Here is an 18103-nt window from a genome sequence, read left to right on the forward strand (position 1 = left end):
TAGATATGGTTGTGTGAATGTATGCGTGAATGGGTGGATGACTGGATATGTAAAGCGCTTTGGGGTCCTTAGGGACTAGTAAAGCGCTATATAAATACAGGCCATTTACCATTTGTACCTCTTGCCTGACCTTGTCTGTACATGCTGATGATGATTTGAACCAAAAATTTCAAATTTGGATTCATCACTCCATCATCCATCATCAGTATCATGGAGTGATAAGAATTACTTAAGGATTATGCACCATTCCAGTAAAAGCATTTCTAATGAGGCTTCAGTGAAGACTAGCTGAATCAACTAACGGGCCAGAAGCATCTCTCAGGTCCAGTGTCAGGTCTTTTCTGGTTTTTATTTTGGTTTTTTTCTTTTTGGCTGACTTTGAGATATTGTTCATCTGCTGTAGATTTTAGGTCTGCTACTTTTGTTCTATACAGTTTCCTCAAATTTTTTTAAGGACACACTACACACCATGCCGAGATTTACCAGGTTTTGCTTTAATAGCTCTTTGGATTCACTTTGTTGCCATGTTTCATAGTCAGCTAAAAACTGGAATAATTGATGTCTTTTTGTGACAGTTAGTAACAAAGTGTCTGAAGATTTGCTAAATTGTCTGTTATGTAGACACAACACTGGTTCACCCCTTGAATATGCTTTTATATGCTTGAATGATTCATAGGTCAGTGTTAAGTGGCTTCACAAAAAAACAAAAGAATGAAAAAAAGACCTTCAGAAAGCCTGGAGAACTATCACTCAAAACCACTTTAAAAAATGACAAGAAAGCCTGGCTCCTTGGATCTAAAGAAATAAGGGGCAGTTTAAAACTTTTGTACAGTACTGTATTCAGTCCAGAAATGGCCTTTAAATAAAACAACATGGTACAATCTAGTGTGCCTTTTTTATATTGGTTACAAATGCACTCTGGCTGTAAAACTGTTTTGTGATGAACTCTCAATACTTGAACCCACAAGCTATGCACTTATTGTATATGCATTTAGGGCGTTGTGTGAAAAATAGGGCCTCCTGCACAGGCAAGGGGGAGATGGCAATATGTTTAAAAGCACTGTAATGGATGCTGCTTCATTAATAGGGAATAAAAAAACTCTTACAGCACCGGCAACAGGCTGGAGTACTGTATATAATTAACCTAATTATGTCTGGTAGTCTAAATTGAAATGCACTGTAAATTTAGATATTAACGTCTAGACCAAGCTCTGCTCTTAATCATCTTAATTTATGTTGGGACGACATCAAACCGCAGACGAGTCTTCGTGTTTAATGGACGGACCCCCCTTTTTCGCCTCCGGTCCTTGCTCTTCACTGACACTTCCTCCTCCTCCTCCTCTTTGCTGGACTCCTGTTTCCCGGGAGGGGATGAGGTGGCGACTGGGTTCGGGGGTGGGCACATACTGGAGCTCTCACGCCATTCATTCAGCTGTACGGCACTCACCACCAGACAGAGCAAACAAGATTTTCCCTGAGCCCTCACAGCCTCTCCCCATTAGTGCTCTGTCTGGGCCTGTCTGTCTGAGAAAACAGACGTTATTAGCCGAACCTTCTGGAGGCACAGAGCCATATTAAGGCTTTAAATGTTTCCTATCCAAATGCAGAAATTTCATATGAGTTTATGAGCCGAGGCAGGAAACTTTCCATGTCAAACCTTCCACAGCAGTGTTACACGAGGCACTTTTTTTGACAGTTCACATCAAGCCGGGAGTAAATTGGATATTGAACAAAAGCAATTTATAGCACGAATCTTAATCTCTTAACCAAGCATGTCACAGCCACCCAACGCCATAAACTTGACACAACCTCTGAAGCAGTACGAACATATTTCCTCTTTTATTTACATTCCTTTTCAAATGTTAACATTTTTCGCTATAACTTTTTGATCAGGTTGGCATTTTTTTTCTCATTAAAATAAATTGGCACAAGTAAAACATATGTAGACAAAAGTTTATTTACACCATACAACATTTTGTTTTTAAATATTTTATACAGAGCTGCAGATGAGAGAGCTTGCTGGGATCCTTCAAGCAGATTCTGCAGTAATAAAGTTGTGAAATATATTATTTATATAAAAGTGAGTATTATCTTTATTGCATTTAAAGCAATGAAGAATGTAGCTTGACAAACATTCATTTTAATATGACAGAAAAAATCCTCTTTGCCTCCCATGTTTTATATTATAAAGTAAAAAGTGTAGTAATGGCCAAACAGACTGTTATAAACTTTTTAAAAACCTGCATAAATATATACATTGTGCTCCCGGGTCTAGTTTTAGGAAATCAAAACTAGACCCGATGAAGCTGGGACCACATGGCATGTCTTTGCTTTGTGAGGTTTACCTTTTTTTTTTTAATCCGCTTTCTTTTCGCCAATTCCTCAAAAGATAATTCGAAACACATGATGGTAAATATTGTACACCAGGCTGCCCCACACTAAGTACACTAGTGAGAATACAAAAAGTAACACTGATGTTTTTATCCCTTTTTTTTCTTCTTTTTTTCTCTCTCACCAGTCCTTATATTGTATTGGCACATAATGTCCCTGCCACACTCGTATTATCCAGATATGTATGCCAAGGCTGTTAGAAAAGTCTGTTGCTTTGTTCAGTGCAAATTACATCCCCTTTTCTCCTCATTTCCTAGTTTGCATTTCACCTTCTCCGCCCTCTAGACCTCTGTTTGGAAGTCTCCCTCCTGGACATCTAAGGGTAAGTTGACACACTTTTCCCACTCTGCAGGCGTCATCTCCAGTGAGTCCTTGGTGTCAGATTCTAGTACATTCATAGTGGCGTAGTTCTGGTACTCACAGGCTGGATTGTAGCTCTCCCATGGGTTCTTGTTTGGCATTGCCTTGTCCTGTGAACATGGCCGGTGGGGTGTGATGTTAGTGGCATGATATCCTCTGCAGCTAAACCATTTTCTGTCTTTTACATAGTTGAAAGTCAGTTCACTCAAAAGGGCATTATCTGAACTCATATATGAACCCACTTCTAATTGAAAATAATGGATTAATGCTGTGGAAAGCATCAAATAACAAAAGATAATGGTAGTGTATTAAAGGTGAACATGCTTACGCTATTATCATGGAGTCATAGCAGAACTGTGTTTTCCCAAAGTTCTAAAACTGCTTTATTATATGGGCTCCATATGTGAGCCATTCATCTGAATGTGCTCTTACTGAGAGTCCCAAAGATGCTATTGCAAATAAAGGAGAGAAGCTGCTCCCAGTCAGGGAATATAAAATGGATACTAATGTCTGCAGCCAGCTCTGCAGTAGATTCATTTAGGTAAAAAAAAAAAAAAAAAAAAAAAGAAAAAGAGAGAGAAAAAGAAAAAATGGGGGAGTGAGAATGTGCTGTAGTTTTCTATACAAAAGATCCTGTATTGGTAACTAAGCAACAGGCCTTGAATTACATTGTACTGTAGGGCTGATTGAAAAGGGATTATATGCGACCAAAGGTACTGACATATCCTTTTATCAGATGTGTTTGGTCACCAACCCAATTTGTGCTTTCAGTATAAACATTAAATGCTGCTTGCGTGAGGCAGACGCGTGAAGCCTTATATCCTCACAGTCTGCAGCTGTAGTCAGGTGCGAAGACAGATGGTAAGACTTTTGATTTGCAGCGAGGTCAGGACTAATTCATAGAAGCAGCCTGACTTCTGGACCGAGCGTGATAAAGGAACGTTTCCCCCCCCCCACACACACACAGCCGCCAGAGGAGTGCAACGGCATTAAGGTCAAAGTTGTATACGATGCTGATAGATTAAATAATCTGCCATGCATTTATGGAAAAAATGATGGTGTTGCTAAGTAGATAAATGTGCATGTAAATAAAAGTGCATTCATGGCCTTGCATTGGAATGGATGCACTCTACTGCGACAAGAAAACCAAAGGTCCTTTTTCCCCTGGCCTCGTGGAAAAAATGCTTCAATGCTTTTAAGGGTCGGCCCCCGTCACTCAGCCTTCGCCAGCTGCTGGCAGGCCCGCTGCTTTACTGGACGGTTCACTTCTGCATGTACTTTAGCTACATAACCACTCATTTGCACAATCACACACTATGTGTCCTGCACCGGGTATCTAAATAGAGTATTTGGATGTTGCTCTGTTTCACTGGCTGACCGCCACCCCCCTGGTTTCCTGTTACTCACCATGCTGCCCATATTTGGTATGTCTCGAAATCGGTCCAGGGTTTGAAATTTCTGATTCAGTTCCTGGAACAGCTCCATGTGTCTTTTCCTGGTGTGCATGACTTTCTGCAATAGCAAGGGTTTTTCTTTTGGTATTGACAGCCAATAATGGAAATGCATCTTCCTCCCCACCCCCTCCAGCTCTGCTCAATTTGTTAGTGTCATGGTAGTTTACTTATAGGCCAGGTTTGAAACAAATCTACCTGTCACTGCATATACACAAGTGACTGCCAAAATAAAGGAAACAGCACTGTAATTAAAGTTAGGGTTAGAGGACACTGAAACGCTGAATAACCTACACTCTTAGTTTTGTTGGTGTCAGGGAAACCCTCGTAATCAAACCTTGGCACTAATTTTCCATTTAAGCCCAAGCTAAAAGAAAACACACCCCAAGCCAAACTAGATGCCATGTTTCCTTGATTTTGACAGAGTTTACAATATATATGCAGCAAAGCCTGATTTAACATTGCAAAGGAAATGCTATAACCTGCCAAAGGGGGTTTGACTATGTGTTTGCAAGCCAATAAAATCACTGCTGAAACCAGTGGTAAAAATCAGATGTGAAATGTGCAAATGACTTTAAAAGCATACATTTTGGAAATCAACATATAGCTAATGGATGTAGGAGATGGAGGAGGACAAAATGTAGATGAGAACTGTTGCCCTGTTTGTCAGTTGACAGCCTTGCTTTTACCTTAACTACACAGCGTGCCAATAAATCTCACTGAGTCAAGGCTGTGTAACTCCAATAAGCTTAAGAGGCACAACAAGAACTAGTAAATCAAATGACAAACACAACTGCAAAAATGGCCTTTCTCTGCATAAAAAGCTAGATGCATGTACCAAGGAAGGAAACATTATGGTTTTACATACCTCAAAGTCCAGATCGGAGTAACGTGACTTTCTTCTCTGTAAACAGAAAATCGGAAAGTATTATGAAGCAGCCATGGGCCCCAATACAGATGTTTGGAGTATTTTAACATAAAAGTGTTAAAGTGCAACTGAATCTTCTGTGCTTCATCCACATGAGCATATGTACCTCCAGAGAGCTCATAGATATTGTTGACCCTGTCTCACTCCTAGAAAGCCCCGTGGATTCCTCCATTTCAGCGAGGAAGTTCTTAACAGCCGTGCGAGGTTCAAAGGGCAGGTTTTGCATCTGCTCTGGAGCGCTCGGATACTGCTGCTCCAGGTTCACATTCATGTGGTCCATGCCTGACGGGTTGATATTGAAGTCAGGGCTCATCTTGTAATGCATTAGCCTCTCGTGTGGCAGTGTATCCATAGTGATGTTCATCTTGGTGTCGTCTTTCAGGAGGGTGGGCACGTTACCCGACCCCGACACGGCTGCGGAGGCACGGGGCATGACTATGTAGTCTGTCTCCATCATCTGACTCTGCATGGGATGGCCCTCCTTGTCGTGGACGCCCATGTCTTGGTCGCTCTGGCGCAGGGCGTCGTCGGTGCAAAGGTAAACGGTGCGGCGAATGTCGGCGGTGGTGTCCACCATGCACTGCTCTTTCAGCTCGCCCATTCCCATCGGCATGTGCAGAGCGGAAGGCTGCTGGATAATCACTTTGGAGATGATGTTGCCAGGCAGTGTGGAGTAGTTGAGGCCCTCGGGGGCCTTCTCGTCCTCCTCATCATTGAGGGAAATGCGGGAGAGGGTGCCTGTTATGGTGGCGGCGCGACAAGAGCCCATGTCTTTGTGGAGTGCTGCGGGGCAGGGTGATACAAGGATTAGTTGGAATTTCTCAGTAATGGGTGTCAGACTCTGTTTTATATTTTTCAGCATGTGACTGAAAGAACAAGGGGATTCAAATCAATGCGAAAGAACTCTCGGCGGAATATGCAGTACAGAGGGAATAAAGTACGGGATAAATAACTGTGAATATGCACCGAGTGTGACATCATGCCCAAATACAAAGGGACACAACAGCAGACACTGCTGTCTCTCGAGGATATTACTGTAAATGGGCTCATATAGTTTCATCCATCCCTGAAACTCCCTCCGCCATTCAGAGTACAGCATTTCACATCCTAATCCAAACTTAGTAATTGCTGGTGAACTTGTCCTGTGAAAAATATTCTACCAAGGAGCAGATATCTATTCCAAAATACCCTCTGGTTATAGGAAACACTGAATCCTCCCCTGTGTGTATTTTAATCTTTGCCTAGGAATTATATTATCTGCTCACAAAAGGCCTGCAAGGACATTACAAGAATAGCAAACAAGCGCAATACTCCCCTCTCTGTTCGAGGCTAATTTAATGCTCAGTGTGGACATGGGGAAAACAGTGTGGTATTCGCTCTGAAGAAGTCCTTTGATCTAAGTTTACCCTGTGTTCTGTAGTGTGACGCTGCAGAATATTACTTCTGCTGCTGACAATAACCCAAGCTTGTAAACAACCAGCTTTAACACCGTGAGCCCGCAGAGTGGTCCGTTAAGTGCATTTCTCTCAGACTGCAGCTCCACTTCGGTCCATATCAGGTCATAATTTATAAATGACACCTGTCTTTTCTTCCTTTTTGTATCAGGTATGCCCACTTTAGCTTTAGACGAGCACAGAATGAAGTAGGGCAGGCCAGAAGAGCCAGGGAGCCCCTTTTTGTTACTTAACAAGTGCCGTTTCAGAGAGCTCTGAATAATGGCCAGCTTGGTTGCTCCCTCCACATTTAGGATGTGGAAGGGAGTGGGAAAAGGAGAGGTTTCAAGCCTGTGCAGGTTTCTAACGCGAGATAACTTGCACAGTCTCTTTTATTCTCCTCAGTTTTATTAAATCATAAAACTACTGTGGCCCAAAAATACAAAAGAGCGCGACAGAGGAATCAGAAAACATTGTATCTCCCCAGTGAGATAACTTAGAAAGAAAATCCTCCCACAATTAGACACGAAGGACCTACGTACCTATCCTTAGATGGTATCACGACGTTAATGAAAAGACATAATTGCAAATGGAACTGCCGAAAGATGAGGAAAGCTGCCGCTATTTCAATTTACTGCAGTTATCTATTACAGTGACGCTGGAAATTACAGTGAAAACTCCAACAGCTCTCTTTATACTGTTTTGTTCTCAGATTAAAGTCAGTGTTTTTGTAACTGTGAAAAAACTCCTGTGGGGATTGTTGGTTGTTATATAACCTGAGCTATTTTTTACTGTCTAACCTCTTTGTTTTTTTGTTTTTTTCAACATGCAAGCCAAGAGGAATCTAGTTAATCAGAGAGTGTGTGTTCTTTACCTGATCGGCAGGCGATGTCCACATCCTTCTCAAAGTCCGTCTGTAAGTGAAGGACAGTGAAATGCTCAATATTTCTAAAAATAAAAAGCATATTTTAAAAAAGAAACCAGCTACAAAAGTGAGATCAATGCTATTCTATTGTTATGATACATGAAAAGAATCCCAATAATATTTCAGCAAAATGTGTGTGGCTGAAAAAAAAAAATTGGCTGCAGCAGCTGGGGAGCATTTTGTGCTTGCTGCTAATGATCGCATTGAACGAGAGGGCCTGACACCATTCTGCTATTGTGAAAACTGTTTCACTCTGGATGGTATTACAATACTAATGGCAGATCATTGCTTCAATGTGCCGGTGGCATCGTCATGCTAGATGAAGAGACTGGCGTCCCAGTCAAAGGTCATAGAGGGAACAGTCCTCTATTACCCAGTGAGAGGAAATGAGAGGGATGGACGGCAAATATGGCCAGTAAGTTCAATCAAATAGAAATAAAAGACTGAGCTCAGGGGCTAAGAAGACCAAAGGAAACTAATACCATTTATCAAGGGGCCAAGTGTCTTCACCGCATATAATCTGAGCTTTATAAAAGCACACCATGCAAAATTATTAACCTATAGAAAGAGGTCATAGAAACCTAAAAAAAAATAGGATAGTAATAAAAGACAAATTAAGGTTAGTAGAGAACAAAGGGGTGTGCCCATGTATTATAAATAACCAGGGAACATTGCTCAAATTACAGAGGATCTAACGGCTGCAGATAACAGCGGGGTAACTGTGCCTACCATTATCTGAGCATGCCCATTAGGGAAAGTTCCTGTTGCATCACCGCTGATTGGATCTTGGCAGTTTCTGAGCCGACATCTAAAAGCATCCTGGACCTATGCACAAGAGGGAATAAGTGTTAGGGAATATGTTAACAATACAGCTTATTATGTCTGTGATATCCTTTAAACATTTCTTTTTAAATATGCAAAATCCTACAGGGAAAGAACTGTTGCTTTAGGCTGTTAGTGAGTTTAGGATTCGAAAGCAATTAATAGTTAATAGCATTTGCAGGAGCATAATCTGCTGACATACAGGCAGTTAAAAGAGATCACAGGTGAAGAGGGGGAGGAAATGAAATCATCCTCTACCTCTCTCCGTAGGATACAGTGCACCATCACAATGACAAAACCCTGCAGCGAGTCAAAGACAGCAAAGAGGATCTGAAAGAGGATGGAGCGCTTGTCCGTTATGGCAAGTACCGCAGACATCCAGGTCAAAGCCAGCAGAGGCAGCACGACACAGGAACTCCACAAGGACGCCCTGAGAGAAAAGAAGGAGCACCGTGTAGAAGAAATAAAGGCAGGCAAACTGGTGGTGATATATACAGTCTACAGTGCTGACTAAAATCTCAAATCTCAACCGTTTCAACACTGAAACGTAAATTTGCATTGCAGTGGGCAGCGAGATGATCAGAACTGCAGAGGTGGACATGCTGTACATACAGAGACTCCCCGCAGCACCGCCTTATTGATTCACAGACACTGACAGGCACTTACATTGCATTGCTAGCTGTAGTTGCTGATAAAGCAGTTGTTGATACAACGCCACATTTGGCACACTTGAGAGTTAATCCTGTATGCGGCTCACTCATCTGTCTGTGGGACATAGAGACAACATCATGACAAACAACGCTGAGAGCCACTAACTCCACTTTAAAATCTCCCACCGTCATATTATCTACAACAGAAGCAGCCAATGTGTGGGCGTGTGTGTGTGGTTTTTTCATCTTGGACTGATTCTGCCAAAGAAATACGAAACCATGTCGCTCCCGAGAGAGATCTGACCTCTTTATGTTTATGCCTGTAATTTCCTTTCAATGGCAGAAAAAAGGAGGTCTAAATCTCCATATGTACAACAACTCAAAGCACACTGTATGTATATTTTTGCATGATTTTAAGAGAAGAAAAGAAAAAGCAGGTACTAACAAGGATGTGCTGTCATACCCTGCTCGGTGCTTCAGCTTCTTGTCCAGTATACCATCTCTGGACACTAGTTTGTTAAACACCAAAATGCCAATCACCATGTTGACCTGTCACGAGAAAGGAGAACAGGAATATTTGTTTTCAATAAATCATCCACAACGAGAGGATTTTAAGAGCAATGTTTTTAATTTCCCAGCATGACATTCTCCTTAAGTAGCCAATGGTTAGTGTCATTTTCCATCTGCATTAACTTTGACCTGTAGCTTCTATTATTTGCTCTTCTCTGTGACATTTCAGCCAATGGAAGAGACATGCCCCGCACACTCAGCCCCGGCACAACAGCCTTAAGAAAGGATCTGCCTGACAAGAAGCACTCGTCTCCTCAAAGGCACCTTCTCCTATTATTAGCAGAGAAGTGAGGGAGCTTTACACTCGCTGGCTGGACCATTGTTTAAAACAGTGCACTGTAGTCTATTTAAAATCCCCCATAACTGTGAGAAGAACTCATTAAGTATTTATGCAAATACATTCGGGGAAGTTTTTATCCAACAAGCTCTGTTACTGTGAGACATCTGACTATCGATATAGTGATAACAGCAGCACGGTGTGGCGTGCATTCTCACTGCAGATGGTTGTTTCTGCTTTTTTTTTTTGTTTTGTTTTTTTGCAGAGATTAGCTTGTGTTCCTCTGAGATTCGCTGCAAATAATAACCACGGAGCGGCGAGACTTCCGAGTCTTTGCGCTCAAACAAGAGGTTTAGTCACTTAAAAAATACATATATCTGAAATCGCTTCATTTCAAATCCCAGCAGAGAACAGGAATTTGACAGTGAACAATATTATTACACATTCCGAGTCGTCCGTCCCTCTGACACAGACTTAGTGATTTGCATAATCACATTCTTTGTGTAATTTTCTCTGTACAGCTATGTAAATACAAAATGATTAAAATACCCCAGTATATTAGATTTTGGACAAATCTAATGCATAAATACTTAATAACCTCACAGCTTCATGGAGGGCCATTATGGTAAATGAAAGGGGGTTACTCGAGCACATTGCCTGATGGGACGCTCATTACTTTGACTTTGAAACCACAGTTGGTTCCTCAAGTCAAACATTTTCAAAGCATCATTTTTTGTGTCGGGTTTCAGCACAGCACAGTTGTACCATATTCACACCATACCACCGCTAGAATCGCGTGGCTCGTGTGAGTGCTGGTCTTTGAGTGCAACCAGAACAATTCACAAGCACTGCAAAGTCATGTTTATTGAAGAATTTGTTGCTGCTAGTGCTGGCAGTTTTTCCTTTAATGTACATTTCCTTTACATTACATTATACAGAAAAGCAAAAAAACCCAACCCCAACAAAACAAAAAACAGACAGTGGTGGCTGAGACATACCAGAACAACAGCAGCTGCAGGTCCAACAAAGGCGTACAGGAGCCCGCCCTCCAAAGACAGCCAACAGCTGCAGGAAAAGCAGAGGAAAAAACACAGTTAACTCCCACTAAGGCATTAACATCCAAGTTAATGGTGCACACCAGCATACAGTTGTGTTTTCCACAATTGTCAGGGGAGAAGTGCCATATGTTGTAACTCCATATCCAAAGTTTCATGGGGTAATAAGATTCTAAAGAGATTTTAAGCAGTGTTTATGCATTTGGTATCCAGCAGGGATACAACTCACATAGAATTGGGGTCTTGCTGTGCTATTTTGAAATTTGATTGGCTTCTTGGGACTTTGTTTATGATACTATTTAGGATAACTAAGCCACTGCAGACGCGTGCAATCATTACCCTTAGATTTTACAGACGAACCTACGATGTGCCCACTGAATACTAAACACAGTTAGAAAGAGAGGAAAAAAAACTTACTATAAGGGTGTCCCATAGCCCTTTGTTTTGGTAAATCCCATCGAAACCGCAACAACTAAAGCTGGTAATCCTTCAAAGGAGAAAACAATCAATAGTTATTTGAGCAGTTCTAGTAGCTTGTTAGAGCTGAGAGCATAAACCCACTTCAAGGGAGAAGAAGTCAACTGTGCCTTCCAGTCATTAAGGAAAGTGCAACCCGATTGATTTCATTAGAAGCCACAGTATGAGACTATACAGACATCTGAGAGTATATGATCAAGTATGGGCAATTCAATTTATTTCTTTAAGTGGCAGAAAAGAACAGACTGTACGCGGCTTCGACAAAAGGGCAGCAGTGCATCATGTCCAGAAATTTCATCACTGTACTGTACAACACGTCTCCACCTTCCACACCTTTTACAAGAAGGGATTTGGCTGTACGTCTCCTCATTATAGATTGGTGTAATTGATTCGGTTCTTGCTACTATGTACTTGGAATATTAACACTATCCCTCTCCAAGCAGCGCAAGCAGGTGCTATTGATGTAATCAGTTTCCTGGAGGCACGAGCCGAAGACCCCGTTGCCATCCAGTGCTTCTCTGCAGTGCCGGAGAGGTATAGAGTGCTGGGTGTTCGCAAGCATGTCGTAAATCACAGCGCAGGCAACAATCTGGTGGAGACACTGCGCTTCAAACAGGTGAATTAAGAGACCACAGGCACTCTGTGCTGCTTGTCTCTTTTAGATCAGTGTTTTGTTTGAATAAGGTCGTAATCTGTAGAGGATTAAAGAATTATGTTCTTGTTGTGGCATGAGTAAACGAATAGAGTAATCTGTACTGCAATGCAACATCACTGTGGGACGACACAATCTCATTTATTTGTCAAAATGTATATTAGGACTTTTTTAGAAATCTGTGTGATTGCAGAACAGGCTTTGTCCATTTTTTTTGCAAGCCATGGCACTGCAATGACTAAGAGAGCCTTGTTTGTTGCTAGGTAACAAGAAGAATGAGTGTGGGCTCTTTCATACCGTAATCAAATTGATTTTTTTTTTTTTTAGGAGAGATTTTTGTAAGAAAAGGCTGTTTGGACAGGGATTGATACTGGCAGTTATCAAATGAAGGGAAATCTTGTAGGTTTTGATGCCGCATGTATTTATTGATATTTGTATGGTGCTTATGATTAAAATCGGTAAAGAAAGATGATACATATGCTGTACTAGTTGCATTCAGTGCATTTTGCCTCTGCAAACATTTCCTTCTTCTAAACTGTACATCAGAGGGTTTCAGATGAAATGTATTCTGCTGCAGTGTGAATGCCTGGCTCAGACCCTCTTTATCAGACATAAGGTCATTGTAACCTGCAATTGAAGAGCCGCACCAGTCTGTCCTTCCCCCCCACACTGCTCATGACTGGTCCATTTACCCAGCCCTTAGAGAGCTTGACTGGAAAAAGCATCACAACAAAAGCGCCTGACAGGATGAGGATCTAGCAGCCCCACGGAGAGGATGAATAGGAAAAGACGGTGCAGTTACTTGGAAAGACACCGCGGCCAGAGATATTGTGAGAAAATGGCAGCTGCTGGGATGATGGGAGATAATGGAGAGGTTTAGAGAAACATGCTGCTTTACTTACCCCAACCCAGACACAGAAAGCGCTTACGGATGAGCCTGGTCCGAACCTTTCCTGTCACTGCCATGTAGGACTGCCAGGCCTCTGTTAGGACCCAGCAGAACGACGCCAGGAAGAAGAAGTGCAGGAAGGCTGTTGTCATGATGCAGACGCTCTATTGGATGGAGAACAAAACATGTCAGACAGAGGCAGAGCTTCATATTTAAAAGAAATGCAGTTTACTAACAGCTAATAAATATAGATTCCTTTGAAGCAACAGGCTTCCTACGGAGATGCATCAATTCTATTGATAATCCCTCATTTCCTTGAATCATTCCGGCCATACGAACAACACAGACCATCCATTAGTATCCTGTGCAGCTCAGGGAAAGTCTGCCTTGCACCAACAGAGTCAGCGATAGTAGTTTAGATCAAAGCCAGTCTAGCCAACACAAAAAAACACAGCGTAGCATTCCTCCACACTAAACCTCATTAGTATGCAGACGATCCAACCTGGAGCCATGTGAACCAAGGTCAACTGTTTTACACAGACAGAAGGGGCAACAAACCCACAACACTGCTTAAACGTTAGAGAACGCATGTGTCGGAGGCAGCACATTGGATTGATGCCACTTTTCATCTTCATTAGTTTGTCCATCTTTGTCCCACGCTCCAAATGGGATCGTTGAGAAGAGGATTAGAAATGAAGAAGTATCCTTGAGAATCTTGTCATTACATGCTGACATTTGTGAGCGAGAAGAGATTAAGCTTTTTTTCTTTTTGCTCAGATTGTTTGCACTGTGAAGATTTGGTAAACTGAGTAATACTGTACAAAGACGCAAAAGATTGAAGTGCATCATCTCGTCCGGGGGAGTATACACCATGCTGTGAGATCTCCCATACACTTTTTCATCCCCACTGTGAAAGGCGCACTAAATCCATCTATCCCCTGTAGTGCTCACGGGGTTTATGCGAGACAATAATCCTGCATTACCTTATTCCCGGGAAGTGGGAAATTCTGTTAAACTACACCCACGAGGGATATTAATTACATAAATGTGCATTCAAGTGGAAAATTCATGTAGGATGCATTCAGGTGCAGTATGTATTTGTCATTTTCTTAGATACTTAAATGCTTTTGGATATTTTTTTAATTCAGCAGTCACTGTGGATTAAGGAAGTTAAAGGAATTTCATTACTGGTTGCAAAGAAGAGCTGCTGGTAAAATAATGCTTTGCTAATGTAGCAAAATAATCCAAAGCACCGAAGTAGAATATTAGTCAGTTTTGGCAGGTTCCAACTGTTAAATAATCAGCAGTGTGTTCATTTACACATTTCATTAAGTGCAAAAATGTCAGCCTAAATGTACCTGCAAGTGTGACAATCATTTCTGGAAACTTTTGCTTTTTCCACAGAGTCTAACTGGAAACAAAGCAATCCAACTGCAACTTTAAAAGCTTCAAAATCCGTAAACACGTATAGTATTTATGTTACTATAAATGGTGAAGGAAAACTATTTTGTTTTTGTGAGGTTTAGGTGGATTCAATACACTTGTGGCTAATGCTGCAGACGGTAGTATCGAAGCAACAAGGAAAAAAAAGAAAGAAGAAAGAAACCCACAACAATCATAACACATCACACTCCCATGACGCATTGCCACCTGCTCGTGTGGTAATTACAGGTGCCGTTTTAGAAATCACAAACATGCTGCGCTATAAATCTTTGATAAACTGAGATTAAGAAAAGGCATGTATGTGGGAGTCTGCCCACTTTTGACAAATTCTGACCTTTCAATATGGATTTTTTAAAATTTAGTAACCTATATCCACATGTTAGCATGCACTGTGATTGTTACTGGCAGTGATCATTACTGGATGGAGTACGTGACCAAAAAAACCTCCAGCAATTTCACATCCTGATTTTGTGAAGGAGACAAAAGGGAAATGGGAAACCATACAGTAGCTAGACAGCTTGTAGACTTGCACCCAAAGCTAATTCTAGCGTTGCTGTTGCTCATGTGCTGTCCAAGGTGCTGAAAATAGAGCCTGCCTTGTTTCCTGGAAACGGGTCATATGCAACCACTATGCTTCATGGTTCACTTGGATGCCTGTGCCGTCCAGCCTCATTAGTCCTCCAAAATGAAAGCTGTGCATTTGAAGAGAGAGGAAGCCACACTATGAGGATATTACGATGGCATCGGTTGAAGGAAGGCAGCTATACAGAAACGAGGCTGAAACCCAGAGTTCACGTTGCCCTTTAAAAAGGCAAATGCTCTGAGATGCTGAGTACACTGTGTCGGTATCCATGGAAACAGAGGAACCGAGGAAGGGACCAACATTAAAACATCGCAGAGCTAATAGACGCTGAGGTAAGGGTAGGTGGTGATGGGGTATGCTTCAAGCCTGTTCAGCAGTGACAGTTTAAGATGAGGACAGGACATTTGAAGAATTAATGTGTCCTGCCTAAACTCTGACTAAAAGGTCTCTGACACTTCTACCTTCAAAGCCACAAAGTAAAAAAGAGCAGTGACATATTATTCATACATAACTTTCTATTATGTTATTACTTGTTCACACTACTGTTGCTGATGAAATTGTTTTCAGGGTCCAATTAATATTCAATATTTGGTTATTTCCATTATTTATAGGTTCATTAACTGGTTTTATGAGAATACTCAAAGTCATACACTGTCAGGTTAAAACTCTAAATTTTAATGAAACCTGAAGAAATAGATTACTCACTGTGTTTTCGCAGCAGAGACCTACAACATTATTTAAAATGCTGTAGAACAATCTGAACTGGACTATATAACATTGCTTTTATCTTCCCAACTGTACTGAATCACTGTAGGAGGAGGAGGCTGGTGGTTATTTTGACTGAAGCACCCTCCTTCTGAATCAAGCAGCAAGCGCCCCAGTGCGTTACACAGTGGGTGCTTGGGTGGAGGACGTTAAAAAACTCCAAACAACAAAAGTGGTAGTGGCAAAGACTTGTTGAACCGCAGAGGAACGCTGAAAAAAATGTATTGACTTTGCCACTACAGCCAGAAAATGGCTACTTCTACTTCCTGGTCTGTGGATGTGCCTCACATGAACCTGAAGTGAACTCATCCCGATAACAATTCTACTTCTGCCTACTTTATCTCAATATATAACACTCCCAAGGCTCTAAACAGTACATCCAGTTATTCTCTCCAACATAATCAGAGGATTCCTGCCAAGTATGTAGGAATGAGCAGCATGTTGATTTAGTCACTTTCTACTCTGTGTGACATCAATTTAGTTAAAGTGAAACCTTGAACTGGATTGAAGAGGATGAACCAAATCCCACTTCCGTGCACCTCATCCTAAGGAGATGAAGCCTGTAGTGTGCTGAAACTATGTGCTATTGTGTGTTGCAGTTATTGTATGTTGAATATTTGGTGCATGGACCCTTGATTATGTTTAATAAACGATGACTAAGTGCATATATTATGCATGTTTTAATGGTAGTAAATGGCAAAAAAGCTTCATTCTTCCAATTCCATTATTTTTAACTACTCTGTCAAAATAATGCTGCACATCTCAGGGATCTATCTGTTTATCCTGTCTACTTCAAACTTGACGTGCACTGCTGAGGATCCGAGTAAGTGCAGTGTTGAATTTAAGGTCATTTGGATGAGGAATAATGTGAGTTTGAATGGTTGTCTGCCTCTATGAGTTGGTCCTGTGATGGTGACTTATCTGAAATGTACTCTGCCTCTCGCCCTATGATGGCTGAGTTAGGCTTCTACCCCCTGTGACCCTGATAAGGATAAATGGAAGAGAATGGATGGATGAGGGGTGGTCTCATTTCATGGTTTCCTTCATGTTGCTGCACAGAAAGAGTAAAAGTACAGTGATAATGTGTGCCTGTCACCATTCTTGACCTCGCTGTCACGCTCCTGTTAGCGTCAGTGTTGGCGTCAGTTCACGCAACACAAAGAAAGATTCTAAACAAAGTGCTGCTTTCTCAGCGATGCTGTTTATGATGAGGTGCTGACAACGTGAAATCAGCCCCCGAGAAACCACAACAGTATCCTCAGAGTGCCTTTAGATCAGCGGCAAAGACTACCGACTGTCATCGGCTTTGAATCTCCTGGTTACTGTTGCTATGCAGCACTGATGATGTCACACTGACTTTTATGATCTGTATTCAGGATCATGTAATGTTGCCTGGTAACAGCGGCGACTTAGGCTTTGTATTAACAGGGGACAGTCATTGTGGCAATTTCCAGTCCTGAACCCTAAACATATGTTTCCGTCTCAGGTGAAGGAGCACAAGCCTACAAGTGATTTTCACAGGAATCCGGTCACATGAAGCTACAGACTGACACCTGACACTTGTCGCTGCGTGACGGGCCACAAATCAGAGATTGTGGCTTGTGAGGCCTTGTGAGGCCTTCATCATCAAATGCTGAAGATGAATCATCAACATTCAATGCTTTCATGCATGCAGACTCACATAAGTGCATTGGTAACATTAACTAATGCTTGATAAACACCTTAAAGGAAGCATCAAGGTAGATGACCATCTTTAACTGTATTCCTTTTAAGTGGTGTCAACATTTCTCAAAGGGCTGTACACACATTAAGAGACAAGCAATAATATGGCAAAAAGCAAATGTGGATTGCAATAAAACTCAGCAAATTGAAGACATGAAAGGAAATAATTGCTATTGATGTAAAGTGACCATGAACCAAGTTACAGTAACTTCAACTCTGAGGTAAGTAACAATCAATGGGTGCGAAGAATAAGTTGACTGGCACACTGCAAGGTGAGCAATATACAAAAGCAGGGTGACATAAGGACTGTGAGCCTTAAATGGCTACTAATGACCAGTGGGTGATGAGTGAATCACTTCATGGAGGGTTGACTTTAACCCTAAATCACAGAGCACTAATTCAGTGTGGAGCCCAACTAAGTTGCTGCTGTTGCTAAGCAGCATCAATAAAGGACTATAACCACCATTAAAAAAACAAAAAATCTCTGTCTGGCTCTTCATCATTATAACCATCTTTACAATCCACCTGAAACTTTCAGAGGACATGCAATGGCCATTTCATATCAAAATCTGTCACCTATCCGATATCTATATGTAAGGAAAACCTCCCTAACTCTGCTGAAATGCCTCTGACTTGCCTGTGACAGTGGGAACAGGCAGTAGGAGTTTAGAAAAAAATCCCCTCTCAAAGCAAACATCAAATAAGCCAGG

The 18103-nt window shown here is 41.6% G+C and overlaps 1 protein-coding gene and 1 long non-coding RNA gene across 3 annotated transcripts in view; one reads left to right on the plus strand and one right to left on the minus strand.

The window, feature by feature from the left end:
* The first annotated feature begins 1944 nt into the window (after nt 1-1944).
* Nucleotides 1945-7523, plus strand: LOC308388258. Its single transcript, XR_013970071.1, has 4 exons — nt 1945-2080; nt 2649-2713; nt 5513-5668; nt 7397-7523. It is a non-coding gene; the product is annotated as an uncharacterized lncRNA (long non-coding RNA).
* adgrb3 (adhesion G protein-coupled receptor B3) overlaps nt 2079-18103 on the minus strand; it is a 119786-nt gene continuing 103761 nt past the window's right edge. The window contains exons 20-31 of one of the 2 annotated variants that reach the window (XM_080868849.1): nt 12894-13044; nt 11280-11349; nt 10806-10872; nt 9424-9509; nt 8977-9075; nt 8569-8740; nt 8218-8313; nt 7438-7477; nt 5237-5913; nt 5071-5106; nt 4159-4263; nt 2079-2861 (exon numbers count right to left, since the gene is read on the minus strand). In XM_080868849.1, the coding sequence (XP_080724975.1) occupies nt 2673-2861; nt 4159-4263; nt 5071-5106; nt 5237-5913; nt 7438-7477; nt 8218-8313; nt 8569-8740; nt 8977-9075; nt 9424-9509; nt 10806-10872; nt 11280-11349; nt 12894-13044 (1788 nt within the window). In that variant the 3' untranslated portion in view covers nt 2079-2672. Of the gene's footprint in view, nt 2862-4158; nt 4264-5070; nt 5107-5236; nt 5914-7437; nt 7478-8217; nt 8314-8568; nt 8741-8976; nt 9076-9405; nt 9510-10805; nt 10873-11279; nt 11350-12893; nt 13045-18103 lie in introns of both variants that reach the window. The other variant, XM_080868848.1, reaches the window with a different exon arrangement.

The sequence above is a fragment of the Rhamphochromis sp. 'chilingali' genome (assembly GCF_963969265.1).
Source record: "Rhamphochromis sp. 'chilingali' genome assembly, chromosome: 20".
Taxonomy (NCBI): Eukaryota; Metazoa; Chordata; class Actinopteri; order Cichliformes; family Cichlidae; genus Rhamphochromis; species Rhamphochromis sp. 'chilingali'.